The sequence below is a fragment of the Rhinolophus sinicus genome, linkage group LG18 (genome assembly GCF_036562045.2).
Source record: "Rhinolophus sinicus isolate RSC01 linkage group LG18, ASM3656204v1, whole genome shotgun sequence".
NCBI classification, from domain to species: Eukaryota; Metazoa; Chordata; class Mammalia; order Chiroptera; family Rhinolophidae; genus Rhinolophus; species Rhinolophus sinicus.
The window spans coordinates 1828325-1852025 of NC_133767.1; the positions used below are offsets into that span (position 1 = coordinate 1828325).

The 23701-nt window shown below is 54.6% G+C and overlaps 1 protein-coding gene and 1 long non-coding RNA gene across 3 annotated transcripts in view; one reads left to right on the plus strand and one right to left on the minus strand.

The window, feature by feature from the left end:
• The first annotated feature begins 427 nt into the window (after nt 1–427).
• The window catches only part of LOC109458206 (uncharacterized), a 28296-nt gene continuing 5022 nt past the window's right edge, over nt 428–23701 (plus strand). The window contains exons 1-4 of one of the 2 annotated variants that reach the window (XR_012493049.1): nt 428–881; nt 16669–16903; nt 17251–17408; nt 17512–23693. This is a non-coding gene — a long non-coding RNA (uncharacterized LOC109458206). Of the gene's footprint in view, nt 882–13315; nt 16904–17250; nt 17409–17511; nt 23694–23701 lie in introns of those variants that run through there. The other variant, XR_002139181.2, reaches the window with a different exon arrangement.
• Nucleotides 4179–23701, minus strand: part of HS3ST2 (heparan sulfate-glucosamine 3-sulfotransferase 2) — a 56256-nt gene continuing 36733 nt past the window's right edge. Inside the window, exon 2 of the mRNA XM_019751664.2 lies at nt 4179–5512. Within this exon, the coding sequence (XP_019607223.2) occupies nt 4894–5512 (619 nt within the window). The 3' untranslated portion in view covers nt 4179–4893. The remainder of the gene's footprint in view (nt 5513–23701) is intronic.

A 23701-nucleotide genomic window follows, 5' to 3' on the forward strand; every position in this document is an offset into this window, starting at 1 on the left:
TAATGAGAGAGTAGGTATTCCCATTTCGTGATAGGAGAGGGGGAAAGCAGTCTCTTAAATCCATGTTTGTCCAGAGAGCGGGATTTTAAATACATCTGAGTAACTGAATATAAATGAGACAAGTCGATAGCTAACAATTCCATCTAAATTTCTAAAAGTTTATATTAGGTTGACATTGCCATTTTTACAAGTCAGGACAGCTGAATATTGGTGATTTCACGTGGTTAACTCCACACACTCAAGTTGGCCAAACACTTCCTTGGGAAATGGTGACCCACGCTGGCTATGGCAGGCGCATATGCTTCGAGGTGAAAGTGGGACCTTGGCGCTTTTTAATGTCAGAATCTTCCAGGCTAGGGTCAGGACAATATTCTGGAGATTCAATGGGGGCATGTGTTGAATTTTTTAATTAACTGAGGACCATTTTGGGAGACCAAGTCTTGGCTCTAACGGTACTTACTCCAATCAGTTTCCTCTTTCTACAGTATGCAAGCTTTTAGTTGTTTTCATCAGGAATAATAATTTTTGCTCACTATTTGCCCAATTTATTAGAAGGTCTTCTTGCACTTGAAGTCATAGGAAACTTGTCTTTCAGATGCTCACTAGTGACATCAGTGGTGAACCATTTCCCTACCGCTAACTCCAGAATCAGACGGCTGCTAGTCTGGGGAGGATACGGTCATTATTCCTGCCTAGAATTCTCCAGGCTTTATCCCTCTGTTTATTCGGACCAGCCATCATTTGCAATTCTGCAGTGTCGTCATGATCCCCATGGAAGCCTCTCAAGAGACCCATTGTTCCATATTCTTCCTATTTCATGTTCATCGCTATTTTATGTAAGAAAGACTGGTGAGTGGACTGCCCCAGGGTTTCTGGTAAAAGTAAGTATCAAAGATGCATCCCATTGACCAGTAGCTCTTATGCAGAGATCTCCCTTAGGACTTTGCTGCTCTCTCTCGCTCTCACTCTTGCTTTCGGTCTTGCTCTCTCACTCGCTCTAGCTCTCGTTCTAGCTCTCGGTCTCTTCCTCTTGCTCTCACGCGCTCTCTCTCACGCTCTGTCACTCTTGCTCTAACTGTCTTACTCGCGCTCAGTCTCTTGCTTTGGTCTCATTCTATCTCGCTCTCGCTCTGCCTCGCTCTGTCTCGCCCTCTTGCTCGCTCTCGTTCTGTCTCATTCTCTCGCTGTTGCTCTCACTTGCTCTCTCACTGTTCCTCGCTCTCGCTCACTCTCTCGCTCTCAATTGCTCACTTTCACTCCCTCTCCCGCTCTTTCTCTCGTTCTCGCTTTAGCCTCTTGCTCTCGCTCTCTTGCTCTTTCGCTCTCTCTCGCTCTCACTTGCTCGCTCTGGCTTTCAATTGCTCTCTCGCTCTCGCTCTCGCTCTTTCACTCTCGCTCTCATTCTCGCTCTATTACTCTCTTGCTCTCTCTATCTTGCTCCCTCGCTCTTTTGCAGAGAGTGAGCGAGAAGAGAGCAAGCAAGAGCAAGAGCGAGCAATTGAGAGTGTGAGCGAAGCCAGAAAATGCAAAAGAGGGAGCAGATTGAGAGTGAGACAGTGAGAGAGCGGAAGAGCGAGAGCATAAAAGAGCAAGAGAGCAAGCAAGAGCAAGAGTGAGCAATTGAGAGTGTGAGCGAAGCCAGAAAATGCAAAAGAGGGAGAAGAGTGAGAGTGAGACAGTGAGAGAGCGGAAGAGTGAGAGCATAAAAGAGCAAGAGAGCAAGAGACAGCAATAGACCGAGAAAGAGAATGAGAAAGCGAGAGCAACAGCGAGAAGAACGAGAGTGAAAGAGCGAGAGAACGAGGCAGCAGAGCGAGAAGAGCGGGAGTGAGAGACGAGATAGCGAAAGAGCGAGAGTGTGAGCAACTGAGCGAGAGCAAGCAGTTGAGAGCGAGAGAGAAGAGCGAGAGAGCGAGAAAGACAGCAAAACAGGAAGACAGCAAGGGAGCGAGAGCAAGACAGAGCAACAGTGAAAAAGCGTGAGAGAGCAAGAGCGAGAGATGCCACCTCGCCCACTCGCCTAATCCGCCCATTGCTCTCATGACATTGTCTGCCTCGCCCACTCGCCCACTCGCCTACCTCGCCCACTCGCCTAATCTCGCCCATTGCTCTTATGACATTGCTCTGCCTCGCCTCCACCTCGCCCACCGCCCACTCCGCCTCACCGCCCACTGCCCACCGCCTCCACTCGCCTAATCTCGCCCATTGCTCTCATGACATTGCTGCCTCGCCCACTCCGCCCACTCCGCCTCCACCGCCCACTCCGCCCACCGCCTCCACTCGCCCACCGCCTAATCCGCCCATTGCTCTATGACATTGCTCTGCCCCGCCCACTCCTCGCCCACTCCCGCCTCACCGCCCACTCGCCCACTCCGCCCACCGCCTAATCCTCGCCCATTGCTCTTGACATTGCTCTGCCTCGCCCACCTCGCCCACTCGCCCACCGCCCACCGCCTCCACCGCCTAATCTCGCCCATTGCTCATGACATTGCTGCCTCGCCCACTCTCGCCCACCGCCCACTGCCCACCGCCTCCACTGCCCACCGCCTCCACTGCCCACCGCCCACCTCGCCCACTCGCCTCCACTCGCCCACTCCACTCGCCCACCGCCTAATCCGCCCATTGCTCTTGACATTGCTCTGCCCCGCCCACCGCCCACCTCGCCTCACCGCCCACCGCCCACTCCGCCCACCGCCTCCACTCGCCTAATCCGCCCATTGCTCTATGACATTGCTCTGCCTCCGCCCACCTCGCCTCCACCGCCCACTCGCCTCCACTGCCTAATCCGCCCACTCGCCCACCGCCCACCGCCTCCACCGCCTAATCCGCCCATTGCTCTATGACATTGTCTGCCTCGCCCACTCGCCTCCACCGCCCACTCGCCCACCTCGCCCACTCCGCCCACTCGCCCACCGCCTAATCCGCCCATTGCTCATGACATTGCTCCCCGCCCACCTCGCCCACTCGCCTCCACCGCCCACTCGCCCACTGCCCACCGCCCACTCCGCCCACTCCGCCCACCGCCCACCGCCTAATCCTCGCCCATTGCTCTCATGACATTGCTCTGCCCCGCCCACCTCGCCCACCTCGCCCACCGCCTAATCCGCCCATTGCTCTGACATTGCTCTGCCCCGCCCACTCGCCCACTCGCCTCCACCGCCCACTCCGCCCACCGCCTCCACTCGCCCACTCTCGCCCACCTCGCCCACCTCGCCCACCGCCTAATCTCGCCCATTGCTCTTATGACATTGCTCTCTCGCCCACCTCGCCCACTCGCCCACTCGCCCACCGCCCACTCGCCCACCGCCTAATCCGCCCATCGCCCATTGCTCATGACATTGCTGCCTCGCCCACCTCGCCCACCGCCCACCTCGCCTCCACCGCCTAATCTCGCCCACTGCCTAATCCGCCCATTGCTCTGCCCCGCCCACCTCGCCCACCTCGCCCACTCGCCTCACCGCCCACCGCCTAATCTCGCCCACTGCCTATCTCGCCCACTCGCCCACTCCGCCCACTCCGCCCACTCCACCGCCCACTCGCCTAATCCGCCCATTGCTCTGCCTCGCCCACTCGCCCACTCGCCCACTCCTCGCCCACTCGCCCACTCGCCTAATCCGCCCATTGCTCTTGCGACATTGCTCTGCCCCGCCCACTCGCCCACTCGCCCACTGCCTACTCGCCCACCGCCTAATCTCGCCCATTGCTCATGACATTGCTCTGCCTCGCCCACCTCGCCCACCTCGCCCACTCGCCTACTCGCCCACTCGCCTACCTCGCCCACTCGCCTAATCTCGCCCACCGCCTAATCTCGCCCATTGCTCCATGACATTGCTCTGCCTCGCCCACTCTCGCCCACTCGCCCACTCCACTCGCCCACTCGCCTCCACCGCCCACTCGCCTATCGCCCACTCGCCTAATCTCGCCCATTGCTCTTATGACATTGCTCTGCCTCGCCTACTCTCGCCCACTCGCCTACTCGCCCACTGCCCACTCGCTCTAATCTCGCTCTATTGCTCTCTAGCTTGCTCTTGCTTTCTCGCTGTTTCGTTCTCGCTCTTGTTCTTGCTTTCTCTTCTACCTCACTCACTCGTTCACTCTCGCTCTCTCGCTCTCTCGCTCTCTCGCTCTTATTCTCGCTTCTTGCTCTCAGTCTCACTCTCACAGAGAAAAGCCTAGAGTTTGGACAGGAGACAGCCATATTTATTTCACACGGACAAGCATGATTCTGTTACATGCTGAACATGAAAGCTCGTGAGGCAAGGACCCGTAACCACAGAATTATGTGCTTTTGTCCCTCGCGGAGGGCTCACCAGGTGTTCAAATAGTCCCTGTCAGGCAGAGCGGAGACCACAGTACTGAAAGCTCTGGTTTCGTCCCTCCTCAAAGGCCCCGGCTCCCAGGAGTGGCTGGGTGCTTTCCGCTCTGCAGGTGCTGAGGGCAAGACAGCCTCCGGCCCCAGCACCCAGGGCTGGCAGCTCAGGGGAGCGAAGCTCAGAGGGGAGGTACGTGCCACTCGGAATTAACTTGCTCGCTCTGGGTTGGGCAGTGACGGGGACAGCTGTGCTCCTAGCACAGAACCATCACTGTGTATAACATCCATCACAGTGGGAGACCCACTCTCCTTAAAGTGGTTTCCCAAGGCCTCCGAGCGCCTGGAGGGAAACCATGCCAGATTGGACACGCCAGAAGCAGGTGACTTCGCCTGGACAAACTGGGGACAGCCAGTGGCAGGGAGCCCCTGGTCTCTTGGCCTTGGCTGGGCTTCCTGGATCCAGGATGATGGAACCCAAGACAAGGAGGCAGAGCCTGGGTTTGCTGGGGTGTGGTGGGGGTAGGGGGCCACAGGCTCCAAGGAGCCGGCCCCCCGGGCGAGACCAGCGCCTCGGCCGCAGCTCACTCCCACCTGAAGTCCTGCCCGACGGTTTCATAGAATTTGATGTTATACGGTCTGTAAAACTCCCGGAGCTGGTCTATCACCTCGGGATCGATCTGCACGTGAGTTCTGCCTTTCGATTTGCCCAGGCACCGCGGCAGGAGGCTCGATCCCGTCTTTTTCAAGCAAGGGAAGCCCTTGGTCTTGTTGAAGTAGAAATGCTTGTCCGTGAGGAACCTCCGGACGCCCAGGAAGTCCTGGACCCGCCCCATCTCGCCCGCGGGGTCCACGATGAGGCGCTCGCCGCTGACGAAGTGGATCTGCGCGAGTGGGAAGTAGCGCAGCCAGCTCTGCAGGTGCAGTGCATACAGGCCGATGCGGATGGCGCCCCACGACACGTCCACCAGCCCCTGCGTGCGGTTCCGGAAGGACAGCACCTCGAAGGTGGGGATGTCGGGCTTCTTGGACAGCGTCTGCGTGTAGTCGGAGATGGCGCGCGTCACCGGGTCGCGCACGACCACGATCAGCTTGGTGTCCCGCGACATGTTGAAGATCCTGCGAGGGGCCTCCTGCGTGACGAAGTAGCTGGGCGTCTTCTCCAGCGTGATCTGGCTCTCCAGGGTCCGCGGCATCAGGCTCCTGCGGGCAGAAGCAGCACGTCATCAGACCCGCCCCCGGGGACCGGGACAGGCACTCCCCTGCGCCCAGCTGAGTCCCCTCCTGTCCGCTGTGACATTTTGAGGCCCACCCGCTCTCCCCTGGGGAGGAACCCACCTTAACTCCCTCCGATTGATTTTAACAGGTTTGCTTTAAGACAGGAAGCAACCTCAGCGTCCGTCAGTATGGGTTAACTAATGACAGAACAGCCGATAAACAGACTTAGGGAGATCTGTGTGACCTGACATGGAATGATTTCCAAGAGAAAGTGTTAAATGAAAAAGGGCAAGACACACAGCACGTCTGTCTGGGGCAGGACACCAGAAACTACCAACAGCAGCAGGGAAGGGGCCTTGAGGTGTGAGCAGAGCAGGCAGTCAGCCGCTGAAGAATATCCGAGAGGAAGCGAGAGTGCAGCCCTTCCCAAGCCTATTGGCCTAGAGGGCTGTAAGCTTCTGCCAGGCGCCCCAATGGACACCTCTGTGTGTTAGCAGCTGGGAGTTGTAACCAGTGCGGTGCCGTTCGGAGCTTCGCCTCACCCCTGGCTGTGCACGGAAGTGAGCGAAGCTCCGCCCTTCTAATTGCTAATTGGCTTGTGGGCTGCAAAACCACATTACAAATGCTCAGGAAGAGACAGACACCAGACTGCAAACAGCACCGCACACGGCCTCCAGCGCTCCCCGAGTCGAAGGGCTCCTGCCCACGTCAGATTTTCCCTCCCACAGAAGAGCTTATTCCTCCTCAGCGCTGGAAGAGTGCGTGGGGCCTGGGTGATGACCCGATACCCATCACCCTGCTCTGTGCACCAGTGAGGCCTCCACCAACACCGCTGAGGTCTCGGTGAAACCAGCCAGCTGTCCAGTCCAGTTCGGCACTGAAGCCCTCGCCAAGGCCTTTCAAACTCCCCAGCCCGTCCTGGGTCTGCCCGCAGGTCTGGCCCCCACATCTCTCCTTCCCCACCATCTCCGCGGCTGACCTCATTCCTTCCCGAGCCTTTAACCATCTCCTGGGAGCTGCTAACTCACGTCTGTAACAGCAGCTCCAGCTGTCCATGGGCTGCAGACACTGGCCCAGCAACCGAGCTCGCCGATTTCCTCCCCAAACTCACTCTCTCTTTTGCCTGTTTTTGCAGCAGACATACCACGAATCCACTCACAGAGCAGAAACACCTCCGACCATTCTCGCTTCCTCCTCACACCGAATGTCTTTCATTCTTGGAAGTTTTATCTCCCCAAACTTCTGCTCCCTCAGGCTCTGGTCTTCTATTCCTGTCAGTAGATTTCTCTGACCTCCCTGCTTCCATTCTCTTCCCCTCTTTAATCTGTTTACGTTCTGTGTCCACCAGGGAAATCCTTGTAAAACAAGTCTAATCCTGTCAACCATCAATTGCTCTTTAGAATGAAGCCCACGTTCTGTGACTTAAGGCCACTGCCGACCTCTCCAGAATTAACCTCTGGCCACCGCCGGGCAGCCCGATGCGCACGCCGCCGTCTGAACAGAAGACCCACCCCCAGCTCTTCTGCACTCGCTGTGCTTTTATTTTTATATTTGATGATGCTGAGTCTTTCTTGTCTCCCTCACCCCGGGAGGACGTTTACTCACCTTTCCAAGCCCATATCACAAGTCACGCCCTCTGTGGACCCTTCCCTGGAATTTCATGACACACTGTGCGTCCAACTGTTAGGACCCTCTTCCCACTGTGTCCCAATTCCTAGCGACGCAGCCATTTATTATCAGCAGATGGTAGGAGGCTGGGGCATGTTTCTTGTTCACGCGTGCCGTCCTCCCACAGTGCCTGGCACACCACCGGTGCTCGATACAGTGGCCCCATACCCAGTGTCAAAGGGCCCTCAGAAGTCAGCAGTGTTAGCTGACGACGCCCGCCTCTCCTTGGCACTCTGAGCTCTGACTGAGGAAGGGCTGGTTCGGCAGAGTCCCGGGCAGAGGGAGCTGTGCTCTTAGGGTTTCATCACCGCCCCCAGGGCTCAGGCTCACAGACCGAGGGCATCCTCGCTCTGCTTCGACCCACACTTCCCAGTGTAAGACGGTCTCGTGAGACTTAAAGGACCGCATCTCGTGCCATTTCTGCTTTGCCATGTGCGCCTCGTCCTTCGCCCAAGGCTCCCCGAGTGTCAGAGAGGGCCGGGCACTGGTGCCTCTGCTGGGTGCCTGGGGGGAGCAAGGCGCGCTGCACAGCGGGCCCACTGGAGGCCTTTGCGCCCGGGCCCCACGCCACACTCATTAAATCAGTAACTCAGTGGTGGGCGCGGGGGCCGGGCATCTGCAACTTCAAAGCTCCCCGATGATCCCAGCGGCCCCAGCGCCAAGCAGTACAGGTACAGACCGCGTTCCTTTAGCCACTCAGCCTTCACAGCTGGTCAGGAGTATCACCTGGGGCGCACCTTAGAGAACGAGAGGCCCGGGAATCTGTGTGTCGAATTCAGCAGTAGGGAGTAGAGTGCTGGTTACCAGAGGCTGGGGGCTGGGGGAAATGGGAGAGATGGGGGGTCAAAGGGTACAGACTTTCAGTTATAAGACCAACAAGTTCTGGGGTCCGATGGACGTATGAGTGACTGTCATTAAGACTACATTGTGTATACCTGCCAGTTGCTAAGAGACGAGGTCTTAAAAAACGGTAAACGGTAACTGTGAGGTGATGGATATATTCCTGAACTTGAGTGGTAACCATTTCACAGTGTGTAACGTATTAACTCATCACGGTGCATATCTTTTAACAAATGGGCACACAGCCTGTAACGGCCATACACACAGTCTGCTGAAGGACTAAATGCGTTCTCCGTGTGATGGTGTTGGAGGGGGGTCTGTGGGAGGTAACAGGTCGTGGGCCCTCAGGAGTGGGCTCAGTGCCCTGAGAAGAACAGACATGAGAGATGGTCTGGGCCCCTCTGCCACGTGAGGACACAGTACGAAGGCAGCAGGAACAGAGTCTCACCAGGAACCAAAGCAGCTGGCACCTTGACCTAGGACTTCCGGCCCCCAGACTGAGAGAAGCAAGTCTGTCGTTCGAGCCCTCAGTCTGTCACAGCAGCCCCAGCTGATGGTCATTGACGCCGGGACAGAAACACTAGCAGCGAACACTTGTGGCGCGGTGCCCGGGTCAGAGGTGGCCCTCAGCTCTGTGTCTGAGCCACCTCTCCACCTTCACACTGACTCCAGGAAGCCGGTGCTCGCACGAGCCCCGTTTGTGGGCTGGGGAAACTGGGACACGCAGAACTAAAGCCAGTCAGCGAAGCAACACAGCAAGGCGCAAAATCTGGCTTCCGGGTGCCTCTAACACTAGAAGGAAACGTGAGAGTGTAAAATTAATCTTGGCATGAGGACCGCCTTTCTAAGCACGAGAAACATCACGGAGGAGACTGAAAAGTTAGACTATGTGACAAGCGCGAGTCTCGGGGGTGGAAATGTACCGTAAATAAAAGGAAAATGACTGGCCGGAAAAATATGTGCAGCATTTGAGACAGAGAAACAAAGGTGATTTCATACGTATACATATATTTTAAAATATATTTGTTCAAAGGTCTCGCAAATCGAAAAGATAAAGAGAACCAGCTGGTAGAACAGGAGCACAGGTTATGAGGAGAGTTAACAGGAAAAGATCTACGAGTGGAAAATAAATATATGAAAAGATACTCCATCTCTCCTACAATTAAAGAAATACAAATGAAAACCGATGATGAATAATACACACCGATAAGGCTGGAAAACACCTTTTGAAAAATGACAGCAGGTACAGCGGGCAGGAGTGTGTGGCCCTGAGTACGCCCCAGCTTGGGCAGCAGCATGAATCAGTGCAGCCGTTCGGAGGGCAAATCGATGTTATCTACCCACGTGTAAAATGCACATACCCCCTCACCCAGCAACTCCACTTCCGGAATTGCACTGGCACAGGGACCTAACGGCTGTGCACCAGGACGCCGGTGGCAGCATCTGTGGCAGAGACGGGCCGACACCCACCAGAGGTCCCCGCTCCTCCGCCCCCGGGCAGCTCACGCTAGAGGGCGGCTGCGCAGCCAGGACTACATTTCCCAGCAGCCCCCGCGTCCACGTGGGGTGATGCGCTGATAGTACCGCCTCTAGTCGCCAGCTGTACAGGTTAGGTCTCTCTGACCCCTCCCCTCACTCGCTTGCTGGAGTCTTGCATGTCCCCTGTTCTCCCCCGAGCTCCTGAAATGAAGCCCAGAGGCTCCGCGTCCTCCTCATGCGCACCCCCACGTGTCACACCGCCTCCCACCCCCTCACCCTGTGAGCAGCTGTCCGCGCTCGCCCCGCAACGCCTCCCGTTTCCTGGCATCTGAGGCGCAGCCCACGTCCAGTTTGTCTCCTCCCGCCTCAGCGAGGGGCCCGCCCGCCACCAGTTGCCCCAGCAACACCCACGTCTAGTCTGGATCCACGTCCGCACGGTCACCTCCCACCCGGTCTCATCGCACACCTGTCTCGGGACCATCACATCCGTCACTCACGGACAGACCTGCAGGGCGCAGCTCCACGCTGTTCTCTGCTTCCCAGCCTCCATCCCCAGCCGGCTGGCTCTTGTGTGACCCTCCCCAGTGACATCGACACCCAGAAAGCCAGCCGGTGCCTGGGGCGACCACGTGGTACCAAGGTTACCAGTGAAGGTGCCAACTGGTGGCTTAGGGGCCCTTCATGCCCCTCCAGTCCCCCTAAGTCAACGTCAGTCGAAACGGGGAGGGGAGGGGCGCTGCGGGAGAGCCGCTGAAACCGGCAGGGGGCCTGCACTACGGACACCCCGCCGCCAACACTGGGGACCTCAGCCTCGCTGGCCACTCCGCCACAGTGCTCTGGCCAGCTCGCTCGTCCTCTGCGAGCAGCGACGACTGCAGACCTCCCCCACTCCGCCAACGACCAAAGCCTGCCCTGTCCTGCCACTCGCAGTACAGGCGCTCACGTCGCCCCGCACAGAGAATCTAGAAACCGTGAGAACGGAACGGCTTCACTCTCCACCGAGGCCCCGCCCTAAGGACCTGACAGCCCCCCCGCGCCCCCACCCCCGATTCTGAAAGCTTCCCAGGCATCTGCAAACTCCCCAGCGGATGACTGGGGGACTCAGTGACAAAGTTATTAAGCACCTACTGTTTGCCAGCCACGTGCTAGGCACTCAAGTCCTGGCCCTAAAGAGAATAGATGAAGTAGGTGCCTCTTGTCGAGAGGAGACATAATGGGCAAATAAACATGTGATTACAACCGGGGGTGAAGGAAGAGGAAAGCAAGTGTAACGAGGGAACTGAGTGGGCAGAGAGACCCAAGGGGACATTGGAGCAGCAGGTCAGGAGGTGAGCACAGGCATTGTGAGGCCATAGGAAGCGTGAGGGGACAGCAGGATGGGAGAAAACCAGGTATGGATGATGCGAGATGCGAGTGCAGGGAACCTAGCAAACTACACGCAGAGCAGTGAAGAGTAGAACCAGTGATGTACAAAATAAAAATCAGAACGAACTTGCCCCTGGGCTTCTCAAGTAAAAGTCTACAAGACTGAACTGACGGGAGAGAAGGGGACACAGGACAGAATAGTCATAAGCAACTTGCAATGTTACTGAAGAAACCTGAAAACAATTGGACAGAGCTATAGGCAAAGATTTAATTAAAGAGACATTTCTAGAGACAAAAGATGGCTATGTGGGCAGATCAAAAGGCCAGCCTAGTCTGAACAAAATAAAACCCACATCCATCCATCCATCCATCCATCCATCCATCCATCCATCCATCCATCATCTATGTATACGACCATGCATCAGGGCAAACATTTTCAATTATATGTAAAATGCAAAAGTTCTATAAGTATTACAGGTGCTGCGGTGGAAAAAGCAAAGAAAACAGTTTCTTTACAAATATAAGGCATACAAGGCCTTTCTTTGTAGCACAATTAAATGCCAGAAAAACACAGATTATCCATCAAGTTTTGCAGAAAAAAAGTTTGTGAGTCCCAGTGTTTAGTACTTGGCCAACCTGGTCACACATCCCATTGAAAGCCACATCGCGACATCGAATACAGAATCAGAATTCACTGCAGAAATGGGTCAAAAGAAAAAATTATCATCTCAACATATCCCGAAAAGGCACTTAGTAAAGTCAACACTCATTGCTGATTAAAAAAATAACCTTAAGAGCTAGGTTATCTCATTTAAACCTCATCACAGTAGGTATTTGTACTATTAGTCGCATTATTCATGTAAGGAAACTTGGCAGAGAGAAGTGGGCCGAAGACCCGAAGCTCTGATTTGAAGCCAGGATAAACACCCGAGCGTTCTGACCCCAGCTCTTGTGCTGGCGACCTCAGGCTATGAGTCTCATTAAAGTTTGGCAAGACAAAAATGCCTGCCAACACGATAAATATTTAATATTGTTCTATAATTTATAGACAGTTCAATTAAAACTTTAATAAATGGCAGGATGGAAAGTCATAGTATTAGAAAGACATCTATTCTTCTCAAATTAATCTATAAATCAAATGTAACTCCAATCCAGTCGCAAGAGGATTTAAAGAGTTGAATTTGACGTTACAGTGATAAAGTTCTTTTGGATGAATAAATCAAGGATGAGATTGTGTTGGGGAGAAAAATCACGGGAGGAAACTGCGACGTCACCCAACATACATTATAAAGCCGTAGTCATTAGAACAGTGTGGTTCTGGCTTGGGAACAGGCCAATCGGTTAGTAGAACAGAATACGAAACCAGAAACAGCACAACTGTCCACAAAACACACGCTTAAGGTGGCGTCTCAAATCAGCTGGGAAATTAGGGGTCTTGGGGACGTTACTGGGACCATTAGTGAATCAGCTGGGGGAAAATGGAGTCAGTTTCCTCATTCACACTACACTCAAGAAGAAAGAAAGAACTCAATGTTAAGAAGAACATAATGGACTAAGAATTAAAATGTGAGTAAATATGTGTATATTCTTGAGAACTGGGACGGCTTTATAACGATGATGCCAACGGAAGGAAGAAAAGACTTTACGTGCGAAAGACAAATGCAATCCCAGTGAGACGGCATTTTGACCTGCCAGAAAGCTGGGTTATCCCGTGTTCTCCACGGCGCACAGAAGATGCATTCTCGAATATACCATGCTAGGATTGCACGTTGTTTACATTTCATGGAAGGCACTCTAGAATTTGTCGAAGTGTTAAGATATTTGCAGAAAGATGTATATTATAATGCTCCTCACCACAGATTTATTTACTTAACATAGTGAAATACTAGAAAACAACCCAAACGCACACAATACTGTATGGATTCCATGGTGGCTGATGCATGTAGTGAAATGCTAATGCTGTGATAATAAAGAACATTCTAGAAAATGTTTAAGACACGGGACAAATGCTGGTAAATCGTAGGCAGAAAAATGCTACATGCACATGGTAACTGGTCTCCGTGTGTGTGTGCACGCACTTGGATACCAAAAGGAAGGACAAGCGTTTCCCCATGATCTTCCAATACCGTCTTGCTGTCCTACTATATATAAAAAGATGTGACCTGCTGTGCTCGCCAACTTTTCCTGAAATGTGTGCAAAACAGCCTGTTCTTTGACAGCCCTACAAAACACTTCCCCACGTTGCTCCCAAAGCATGGCTCAATTCTAAATCGGAAACCTTGGTACACAACCCTGTCCGTTTCAGCTAAACCACTGATAAGAGCGGCTTCAAAGGTGGAGATGCACAGATGACACCTAAGAAGGTGGAGGGGGGTCTGGGGGGATAAGCGGGATAGGGGTGGGGTCTAAGGGCTGGGGAGCTCGTTTTTCATTACTTAGCCTTCTTGTATCCTTGGACTTTTTTTTTTTTTTGGTCAAGTGCATTTTTAAAATTTATTTTGCAAATGAATAGTACAGAAGAGGAAAAAATACAAGCTTTGGAGCCAGGCATGTCTAAGCTGGAATCCCTTTTTGTCACTTAGTGTAGCCTTGGGCAAGTCACTAAACTCTCTCTGAGCCTCAGTTTCCACATTAAAAGGGATAGAATCATACTTATTCTGCAGGTTGTGGAAAGTATTGGAGATGCCTCATGGGAACGCCCCAGCTCGGTCGGCTGGTGCATAGTAGGCGCTTGTGGGCTGCAGTTATGACGGCTGATCTCATCCCTGCCTGAGACTAGGGAGAACGGATGCAGAATGTAATTATCTATGCTGGAACAAAGCCAGGATACCTGAGTCTTGCAACACACGCTGCTGAATGTTCAATCAAGATATGTAAGTACACACAGCGGCAGAACACACTCTGCTTTCCTCCAGGGCTCGGGAAGTGAAATGCATTTAGCAGGGCACATCTGCTCGTTTTTTAAAATTCCACAACTAATTAACCAGAATCCTCATCAGCAATCTCCACGTGGATTAGCTAAACGTGTCAGCGAATCCCAGCCCTTTCCTGTAAAACACAGGCGATTTCTTCTACCCACTGGAGCCTCCCGCAAGATGCCAGATGCCTGGGGAGTTGAATAACCAAGTCTAACTTTTACTTAACCCACTAGAAGGCTTCTCACGCAGTAGGTCAGTCTGATAGCTCTTTAAAATTAGGAAGGCACAATAACTTAGTGATTAAACCCACAGACTCTGGAGTCGGCCTGACATGGCTCCTAATTCTAATCGATCCCTTCTTAACTGAGAAGTCCTGGGGAAGTTACTTAACTTTGGGAAGCCTCAGTTTTCTCATCTGGAAAATGGGAACAATTATGGTACTTACTTCATAGGATTATTGTAATACTTAAGGATGAGGATGAGAATTAAATGTACTTTGCACAGTATCTGGTGCTTGGCAAGGCCTCAAAAAATGTTAGCAAAACAAAGACATATGTGCTTTTTCATTAGAAGACCCAAAGAGAGGAAAATGTCCCCGTGAAGGCAACAAGAGGTTGTCTATTGCAGAAACATGTATGTGGCCGAGCCCTGCAACAACCAGAAAAACAAAACAAAACAGGAAAGAACATTCACTTCGTCCTCTATGTTAGGCTTGTATCTGCTTATTAAATATCCTCATGTGTGGAAAACATTTAACAGTACAGTTCCATTAGGGTCAAAACCATTTCAGTGGTTTTCAAAGAATACAGCAATGCTCCTTTAAGAAGCAAATCTGTTTAGAAAATCCCAAGTCTGGTGATTACTGCAGTTATGTCATGGGATCTCTCTTACATCCACATTTTTTCAAGGAGTGGGCTGTCATATCACTGTAATTAATTATCATTTAACTCTATGCACTTATTAGAAAAGTCATTTTCTGATTAGCTAGGATGTCAAGGCCTTTCCCCCCGCCCCCCAGCCTTTTCTGATTGTACAAGATTGTAATGGAGGAGACGTGGGTTTTTCCTTATTACATCAAGACTTGTGAAACGCACTGAGGTAGCCGCTCTTCAGCTGCTGTTTCCGAAAGTCAAACCCAAGCACAGCCTGTGCTCCGAAGGTAGCTCTTTGGTCCGTTTTCTTTTTCAAGAAGTAATTTTGTCCAAAGTCCTTTTTCTTCCCTAAGGAAAAGGTTATAGGCAATGCCAGCAATCTCAGGTCTTCCGCGTCCTAGCTGTGGTGAACAAAACAAAACAAAGCGAAACAACCCTGCTGCATGGATAAAGCATAACCCACAGGCAGCTGTTTCAGGGCAGTGGGCCCTCAGGCCTGCGTGGTGCCCAGAGGGACGCACTGCGCAAGTCCCTCCAGCTCTCTGACTCCGTTTGCGCACGTCTTGGGTTGAGACGCGTTGCTACAGTGGATAATGGGAGGTGTCGACCTGATGCCCACGTAGCCGGCAAAGCATGAGTTCTGTCAGGTCGACTGCACAGACTGAGTAAAGCAGACGCCCCAGCATGTGGGCGGCCGTCACCCGATCCCTTAGGGCCTCATAGGACAAAAGGACGAAGGAAGGGCGAATACCCTCTCCTCTTGAGCTGGGATTTCTATCTTTCGCTGCCACCCAACACCAGGGCTTCTGGAATTTACACCGTCGGTGCCCCTGGTTCTTGGGCCTTATGCCACCAGCTTTCCTGGGCGTCCAGCGTGTGGACAGCAGACTGGGGGACTTCTCGGCCTTGTGACGCGTGAGCCCATTCCTACGATAAATCTTCTCTATGTGTCTCTAAGCAGACCCTGTCGGCTGTTTCTCTGAAGAACCCTGACTTGATGCCACTTCTTACATGGCTCTATTAGGGTCACATAAGATGTACAGAAAGTGTGAGCGTAGCGGCCTGCATGCAAGCGGTGGAAGGGCAGGGGGCAAGGGCACCGCTGTCGGGCTGCTGAGGATCAGGCAGACTCGGGGTGACAGCAGGTCTGAGATGATGCCTGGGGAGTGGGAGAGGGCGGCCACGGGCAGGCACGAGGAGACCGCTCAGAAATGCCAGGCCCTCTGCTCAATGTGTGACTCAGAAAATGTGAACTGCCAACCGAAGAAGCCTGGATATATGTCTCCTGGGGTTCTAGAGTGTGTTTGGGGTTCGTATGCTGACTTGTTTGTTGTTTTAGTCTGGAACAGAGGTCACTTTGTGGGCTGTGTAGAATCACCTGCCTCGGGCCCACTGGTGAAAGGTGTGAGGGTCACTTCCTGCCACAGTCGCCAGGTGAACCCCTCTGGTCGTTGGGTGCCAAAGGCTGGAGTCAAGAGAGTGATGGGGTGAGTTGGGGCACCACCTGGTTTACCAAGCGTTTCCCACGCAGCTGGGGTTACGAGGAGGGGCGCCTCCATCTCTTTGCACGAGGCTGGAGCTGGCCCTGGGTCTCGTACAAGGAATCCCTTCCCTGCGGTTTTCTGGCCAAACGCGGTCTCCAAGGGTGGGTCTCCTGGCCCCATGTCCAAGGGGGTGATGCGAACACAGCCCCACCCTCCAGCAACCCCTCCCCAGGTCGCACTTCCCAAGAAAGGTTTTCTGCCTCTTAGCAGAGAGAGAAAGGAAAGTCTGGATTTCCGTTTGTTTCGTGCTCTGAAGCATCTGTTCCCGGCTGTGTTTTGCTGGGAGACTTGGCATCTCATTCCCAAATGGGCTGCTGGGGGTTTCATCACGCGGCTGAGCTGAGCTGTAACGCGGGGTCTGTGGCGGCCTCGGGAGGCTTTTGTGGGAGAAGCAAATGAGCCTCGGGCTGCTTTGCTTAGAAGATAATCCGTGTGTTAACTGCTCCCACATTTAGCTCTCAGTCTTGAGGAGTGAGGGAGCCTGGGCCGCCATGTGAACCAGGAGAGAAAGACTGATTTCTGATGACCTGATCCTCGGAGACAGCCGGGCTGGGCCAGAGATGGTCCATCGAAATTCTGACTCCAGCCGTTGGACCCAACGACCAGAGGGGCTCACCCAGCGACCGTGGGCCAGACCTTCTGCTGGGCGCTGTGCCCAGGACCTCACTTCTTCCTGACTCGTCAGGTGAGGTAGGTTCCTCGAGGGAAGGGCCCCACTTTGGCCCCAGTGGGGGGAGCATCTCTGCACTAAGCTGGCATCTGGGGGTGTCTCCTGAACTGGAGGCAGAGGGGTCACGGTGGGGGAGGCTCGCGTCTTCCAAGCCGCCTCTCACAGAACCTTAAGAGGCCAAAATGGGGTTCGGATGGGTGTGGTGTGCCCCATAACAGGGAACGATACAGTGCTTTGGGGCTGAACACGGGTCTGGCAAACAAGAACGACGGTCAAGGTATATACGTGTCTACGTGGGATCGGACCCCGCTTGACTCTGCACAGGGGAGAAAGCTGACAGTGGATCTTTTGTCCTCCCTTTACACAGATGGAAAAACCGAGGTTAGGGAAGTGACCCAAGGCCATCCAGCTCGCAAGTGGCGGAGGTTGGAGCCAGCTCTGACCCAGAGCTTGCCCTGGAGGGTGACACCGTGGGACCCGTCCCGCAGGCTGAGGGAGAAGGTACAGGGTGTGCAGCCCCTTCTGGTAAGGCGTCCTGTGCCAGGGAACCACGGGGACTCCTGCCCAAACTGGCATCCTTTTGGAAAGTGCCTGAGTGAAGCTTCTGCTGCCCCTTCTGTCTTGGCAGGTGCTCCAGTTTGGAGTTGGGTAAACCTGGGCGTGCAGCTCGGCTCAGCCTCTTACTCGTGGGTTCGCAGGTAAGTTTCCTAACGTCCATGTTCCTCGGGTTTCTCGTCAATAAAGACGGTGTCAATATTAGTAATTGCCATGCGGTTGTCACAAAGAGTAAGTGGGACAACACAGTGAGCAAAATCAGGTCGCATGACGCCTTCAGAAAGGTCCCTGACACGTGATAAATACTCTGGGGCAGGTGTCAGAATTGAGATGATGACATTTGGCTCACCTGTCTCCGCTTCCTTCTTGAGCCTGTTTCTCCCTCTTCCTCCATCTCTCTGCCCAGAAATGGAGCCTATATCCCACCTGGGGCGGGACCCACCTGCTCTGGTTTGGAGAGCCAGGTCTGGAAGCCAGCCCTCTCTCTTTCCTCTGCTGGACCCAGAGGAGGCTGAGGCAGGGCCAGGTCCCCTCGCTGGCTGGCTGTGCAGGCACCAAAACGCTCCTGCAGGCTGGGCCCAGAGCCAGGTGGAAGGACGGCGGCCAGCTGTAGAGAGCCCGCCTCGAGTCTGGGGCTCAGGACGCACGCCTCAGACTAGCTGGCCCAGGAATACAAGCGGAAATTCTATGTTCATTTCCACCTGCATCTGTTCTTTTTAGTTTGGAACCAGGAAGTGATGAGGGCAGTGATTAATTGCTAACTTCCAACCTCAACAGAAAGAAAGTATACAGTTCAACCACCATCTAATATTTTAGTGTCAAGCCAAAAAACAAAAATAACCTCCTCCGCCCTGGCAAAACCACCAGGTAAGCGGTTCTTCCAACCGCCCTAGCGCTCCCTTCGTTTTCTGGTAGAGCTAATTGTGCCGCCTTGAACCTCCCTCAGTCCCCCACAGCCTGGCCCTTCCATGGACAGGTCTCCGTGGGACAGCTTTTCAGATACTTCTTCTGTCTCAGAACTCTGTTGTCCTGGAAAAATTGCTCCCATCCCTTCACCTCTTGCCCCCTCGGCCAGTGTTTGTGTTTGTTGGTTTCCTGTGGCCTCTCCAGCTTCCCTGGCTCACTCTCAGAGGGTGTGACACCCTCGGCATTGCTGGGCTGGTGTTCTGGGCAGCCTTTGCCAGCCATCAGCTGGCTGGGAAATGTGCCCTGAGTGTCCCTGTCACTTTCCTTCATCCAGTGACTCTCAGAGCAGGAAGCACAAATGGTCAATCTGTTCAGGAGCTGGCATCTGTGTGCAGTTTACAATATTCTGCAAGCACCATAAAGTGCCCTGACTTTGCCCCAAGCGGAGCATCTGGTTAGCGGGAGTGTTACTATGTCCGCGCAGCTTAACACAGCCCGGCTCGCCTCTCTCGCTGCTTCCCAGGATGCCCTTTGGAAATCTCACATAGGCGGTTTTTAAAAACTGAAGTCAGAAATAAAGACTTTTCACGTGACATTCCTCAACTGTAAAATTTTGGCAGGTATTTTTAAAACAACATCAATAGCTACAAACTAAGGAGCAAATCAAACGACGCTACGATCTGTGTGCTGAGGGCACTGACATTCTCGGCTTCCTTTTGCCACATCAGGTGCTGGGTAAGGACGGATGACACGCCAAGAGCTTGGGAAGATGCTGAGGGGAGGGAAGGAGCGAAGCACCCACAGGGCTTCCCTTCCGGTCTTGCAAACGGTCCAGTGAAGCGAAGCAGCTTTGGGCTGAGTGTCTGGGTGCCGGGAAGTGCCCGCTCCAGCTCCCAGGGGCCTGCAAACCTTTCTGTCCTCATCTGGGTGACAAGCGAGGCTTCTGCCATGGAAGCCGCCTCGTCCTGTGTGAACCACTGTTCCTATTGCCGTCGGCGTCTCACACACTCTACTTTCTCTCACCGTGGGTTCCTTCCATCCTTGCCATTCAGATGTGACTGGACACGCATTCTGGCACCTTCGTTAGAGCACGGAGGGGGCCGGCCGCCCTCACAGCTCCCCTTCGCAGACCCTCTGACAGTGACTGGCCAAGATGTCCGTTGGCACAGCCTGAGCTCCCAAAGCACTTGCGGACTTACTTCTATCCGAGTCCATAGACCACGTCCTAGGGAACTTGTGATTGGCCCATTTGCGTCACATGCCATCCCTGCACAAACCACAATGGGCAAGGGATGCAGTCCCGTGACTGGCCCGTTTGGGTCATGTGCCCACCTCCTCGGGGCCACACGGCACAGAGGTTCCTCGGCGGACTGCCCAGGGCTGGTACCGGCCGGAGAGGGGAGTGGCTGCTGGGCGGGCCAAACCAGGTGTGGTGTCCCCTTGCTGCCATCGGAGCTTTTCCCCGCACCGCCATTGGACGGGAGACAAATGGCGACAGGAGACTTCGCAAGACTGAGTCCTGCCGTGGCCTTCGATTCCTCTCTGGTCCCTCGGCTGGCATTTGAGAGGCACGAGTGTCCGTGAGCAGCGCGAGGCTGGGCGCGGAGCGTGCGGAGCTTTGCGGGGCTGTGCACGCCCCTCGCTCTCACCCCGACTCACCCGGCCCATGGCTGCCACTCACGGCCTCCCTCCCTGGCCTGCGGTCTGCGGGGCTTGGCCGTGGAAACCCCCGCGCGTGGGTGGCGGAAGGTGAAAGTGACCGCCTCACGCGCTCCGGGAGCCCAGGAAGAGATTTCCCACTCGCGCAGAGGGAGGGAGAATCCGCAGCGGACTTGCTACCTCCAGACTCACCTACACCCCGGCGGCCCCCAGAGGGGCTGACAGACACGATGGCGGTGCCTGCTGCGTGCGCAGCCCAGTCACGCTGCCAGGGCCTCAGCTCCTCAGCTCCGACCCCTCCCCTCGCCTCGCCACACCTTGGGCACAGTCAGTCTCGTGGACGGTGGCACCAGCTCACTAGCGCTTCCCTGGGGCAGATTCCCGACGGGCGGCCCACACAGCAGGGGGCGCTCGACGCACCTCGCCTGCAGGAGCTCTTCCCACAGAACAGGCCACGTCCCTTCCCGGGGGACAGGACGGCCCGGGCGAGGGCCCCTGCCAGCCACTGAGACTCCTGGTGGCTTCTGCGGGAATCCCAGGAAATAACCAGTCAGACTGGTTCTTTAGTTATTTAGTTCTTCAGTCTCCGAGCAGAGACTGAGCTTGGGGCTGTCCAGACGCAGCCCTGACGTTGAGCGTGTAGCCAGAGCCCAGACCATCTGCGTAGATGGGCTGATACAGGCTGGCGCGCACCTCGTGGAAAGGGAGTCCAAAATGGCTGACTGAGCGGTTCCCTCCCGCCCACCCCCAGACTGTTCCAGGAGTGTGCAGCTGGGCTTTGGGCAAACGCCAGGAGACCACCTGTGCCTTCCCCTTACTTCTCTGACTTCACCTCCAATGGCTGCCGCCCCCCTCGCTCCCGGCAGCCTCTCTGGCTGTTCTGCGGTGAACACGCCAGGCTCGTTTCCACCTCAGGGCCTTTGCACTTGCTGTTCCCCTTGAGTGGAAAGCTCTTCCGTCACATCGCCACACCTCCCTCCCCTTCTTCAAGTGTGCGTGCAAAGGCACCTTCTCAGGGGACACGTCACCAACCACCCTCTTTAAACTGCAGCACGCCTGATCCTTTCTTGTTTATTCCTTGTTTGCTCTGCATCACGCACCACCTTCTACACCCTGTAATTTCCTTATTCCTGTTGTTTGGATCATGTGATGCCCCTGCTTAATGTCCGTCAGTGGCTCCCACGGCTTACGGGTCTGGGTGGTCCTTGGGCTCAACATTAATTACCACGGAATCGCAGACAAAAAAGGCTAACTCCTTTCCAATCTCTCCTGCTCAGTCCCTCAGGTCTGATTCCTGCGACAAGCAGGATTCCTGATTCCCAAGGCCACCTCCTCTGCCCACCTCTGGCATCAGGTGTCGGCAGTAAGGGCCCTGGAGTCAGTCAGACAGACAGACAGACAGACTACAGCACCGTCGTCAACCCCCCTACCCCGGCTGAGCCAGCACTGTGACTGCATCTCCCATGCCTCAGTTTCCCCTTCTTTAGAACAGCAATACCAACAGGACCAACTGCAAGGGCACACGCTCAGCATGTTGCCTGGCACATGGCAAATGACGTCAGTGCTGGCTGCTGCCACGTGGCCCCTGGGGGACATTTCTGCAGCCTCGGCCTCCAAGGCCCTTTCTTGTTCTTGGCATTGAGCCTCACTCTCCAGCCACAGGGGAGAGTCCTGTCCACTGCACCAGCCCCGCCCTGGGGGGATAGACGGGGTGCAGCCCACATGCTTCCCCGCAGGGTTTCTAGAAGGACCAGGCAGGACCCAGGTGGTCCAGCTCCTGGCGACCATGGTGACTTCGGAGGACACTAGTCCCCTTCGGTGCTAGTGGCCTCGCGCTGTAGGATCCAGAGAGCTGAGGAGCAGATCTGCCGCCGGCCCAGCTTCCCGTGGCCGGAGGGACAGCAGGTCCCAGGACTTGTCCTGATGGTGACAGGTTCCGGCCCCAGCAGCTGCCTCTGTCAGCTCAGCCGTGATGTTCACAGTGAATAATGCCTTTGCCCAGACAGCATATGGCCTTGGCACAGGCTGGCATTCAAGAGGCACAGACTCACAGCCACATGGCCCACTGCCCGAGCCACGGGCCAGGTCAGGCCACGCAGGAAGCACAGGTTGGGGGACGCCGCAAACCAGTCTGAGGAGAGCAGAGTGCGCCCCACTGGAAGGCAGCTTGGTGCGCCCGCCAAGGAACAAATTCCCGGCCAGTCCGAGAACTCAGAGACGGGACGTGGGGGAGGGACGCGCACCTGGGTTTTCCGCTCAGTACGAGGCGAGGGAAGCTTTCCAGCTTTGCCTTATGGTCATGGTGGGGTGGATATTTGCAAAAATGGCCACAGGGACTCCCCTTCCTATGAGCCCCCTTTGGGAGACCCTCCCACAATGGCTCCAAACTTGGCCCCATGACTTGCTTTGGCCAATAGGACAGTAGCTAATGTGACTCATGCAGACACTTGAAAAGCTCTCGTGCATTAAGACTTGGCCTCCTGCTCCTCCTGGGACCCCGTGGCTTCCACTGAATGCACCCAGGGTAACCTGCTGGGGGTGGGAGACCCCGTGGAGATGGGGGCCCTGTCATCTCAGCCACCAGACACCAGTCAGCCCTGGTCGACCCCGCTGGTTGTTCACAGATGCATGAGAGTCCAGCCAAGTTTTGGGGAAGACCTGCCCCAGTGAGCGCAGGCGCAACTGCCAACCGGCAGAGCACCTGATTCAATAAATGCTGTTGTTTGAAGCCACGAACTTTTGGAGTGGTTGGTTACACAACGAAAGCAAATTGAAACGCATGGATTTTATACTGTCAGAGACCAGAGCAGACATGGCTTAATCCAGCTAGACTGGCCGATGTCTGTTCAGACCATCACAGAAGGGTTACTTACAAAATCAAAGAACAAATGCAGTGGTTCTGTGTTCAAAAGTACCTGTACCAGGAACAAAAGCCATCTCCATCCCCCCCGCTCATCCTGTGTAGGCTCTCTGTCACCTAAAAGTTTCAGTCAGAAGTAGAAGTCAAGGGAGAATGGTCCGAGACACTTGTCATGCAAGTGAGATGAGATTTAATGGGCATTTACATGTCTACCCTGTGCCGGGCTTTGGTGTTTTCAATGCTGGGTTTCAGTTGTGTCCACCACCCCCATTTAGTCAGTTATGCGGGGAACTGTGAGTCTACAGGTTCCGAAGCCCAGGCTCAGAGGAGTGGTGGTGTTTCCCCGAGAACTGGAGGGGCCAGGGGTTTGCAATCTCCCTGAACTCAAAGGTCTGGCCTTTTCATGACCACAGGATCGCTGTCCGGTAAGCACCTGTCAACCATGATGAGGTGGCAGTGAGTGAACACTGTATCCCCCAACCTGAACGCCATTGTTACCATCACTTCACAGGTGAGGAAACTGAGGCACGGGGAGGTTAAGAGACGTGTGCGCGGTCACGCGTCTGGAGTGGTCGAGCCACGATCCCTCCTTGAGAGCCCACGTCAGCCAGATTGCCCAGCGGGAGTGGCTGAAAGTCTAGAAATCACCATAGAACTAGCTCCTTCTCGTTTTGTCTCCTATAAACGAACACTAGGGCCATGGGCACAGATGCAGATTTTGGATTCTTTGGAATGAATTTTGGGAGAATCTTCCATTCTAGGGTCCAGAGCTGTCCCACCCATGCTGGATGCTGGCCCCGCCGGTGGGGACACTCACACAGGTCAGGCAGGTGAGAGA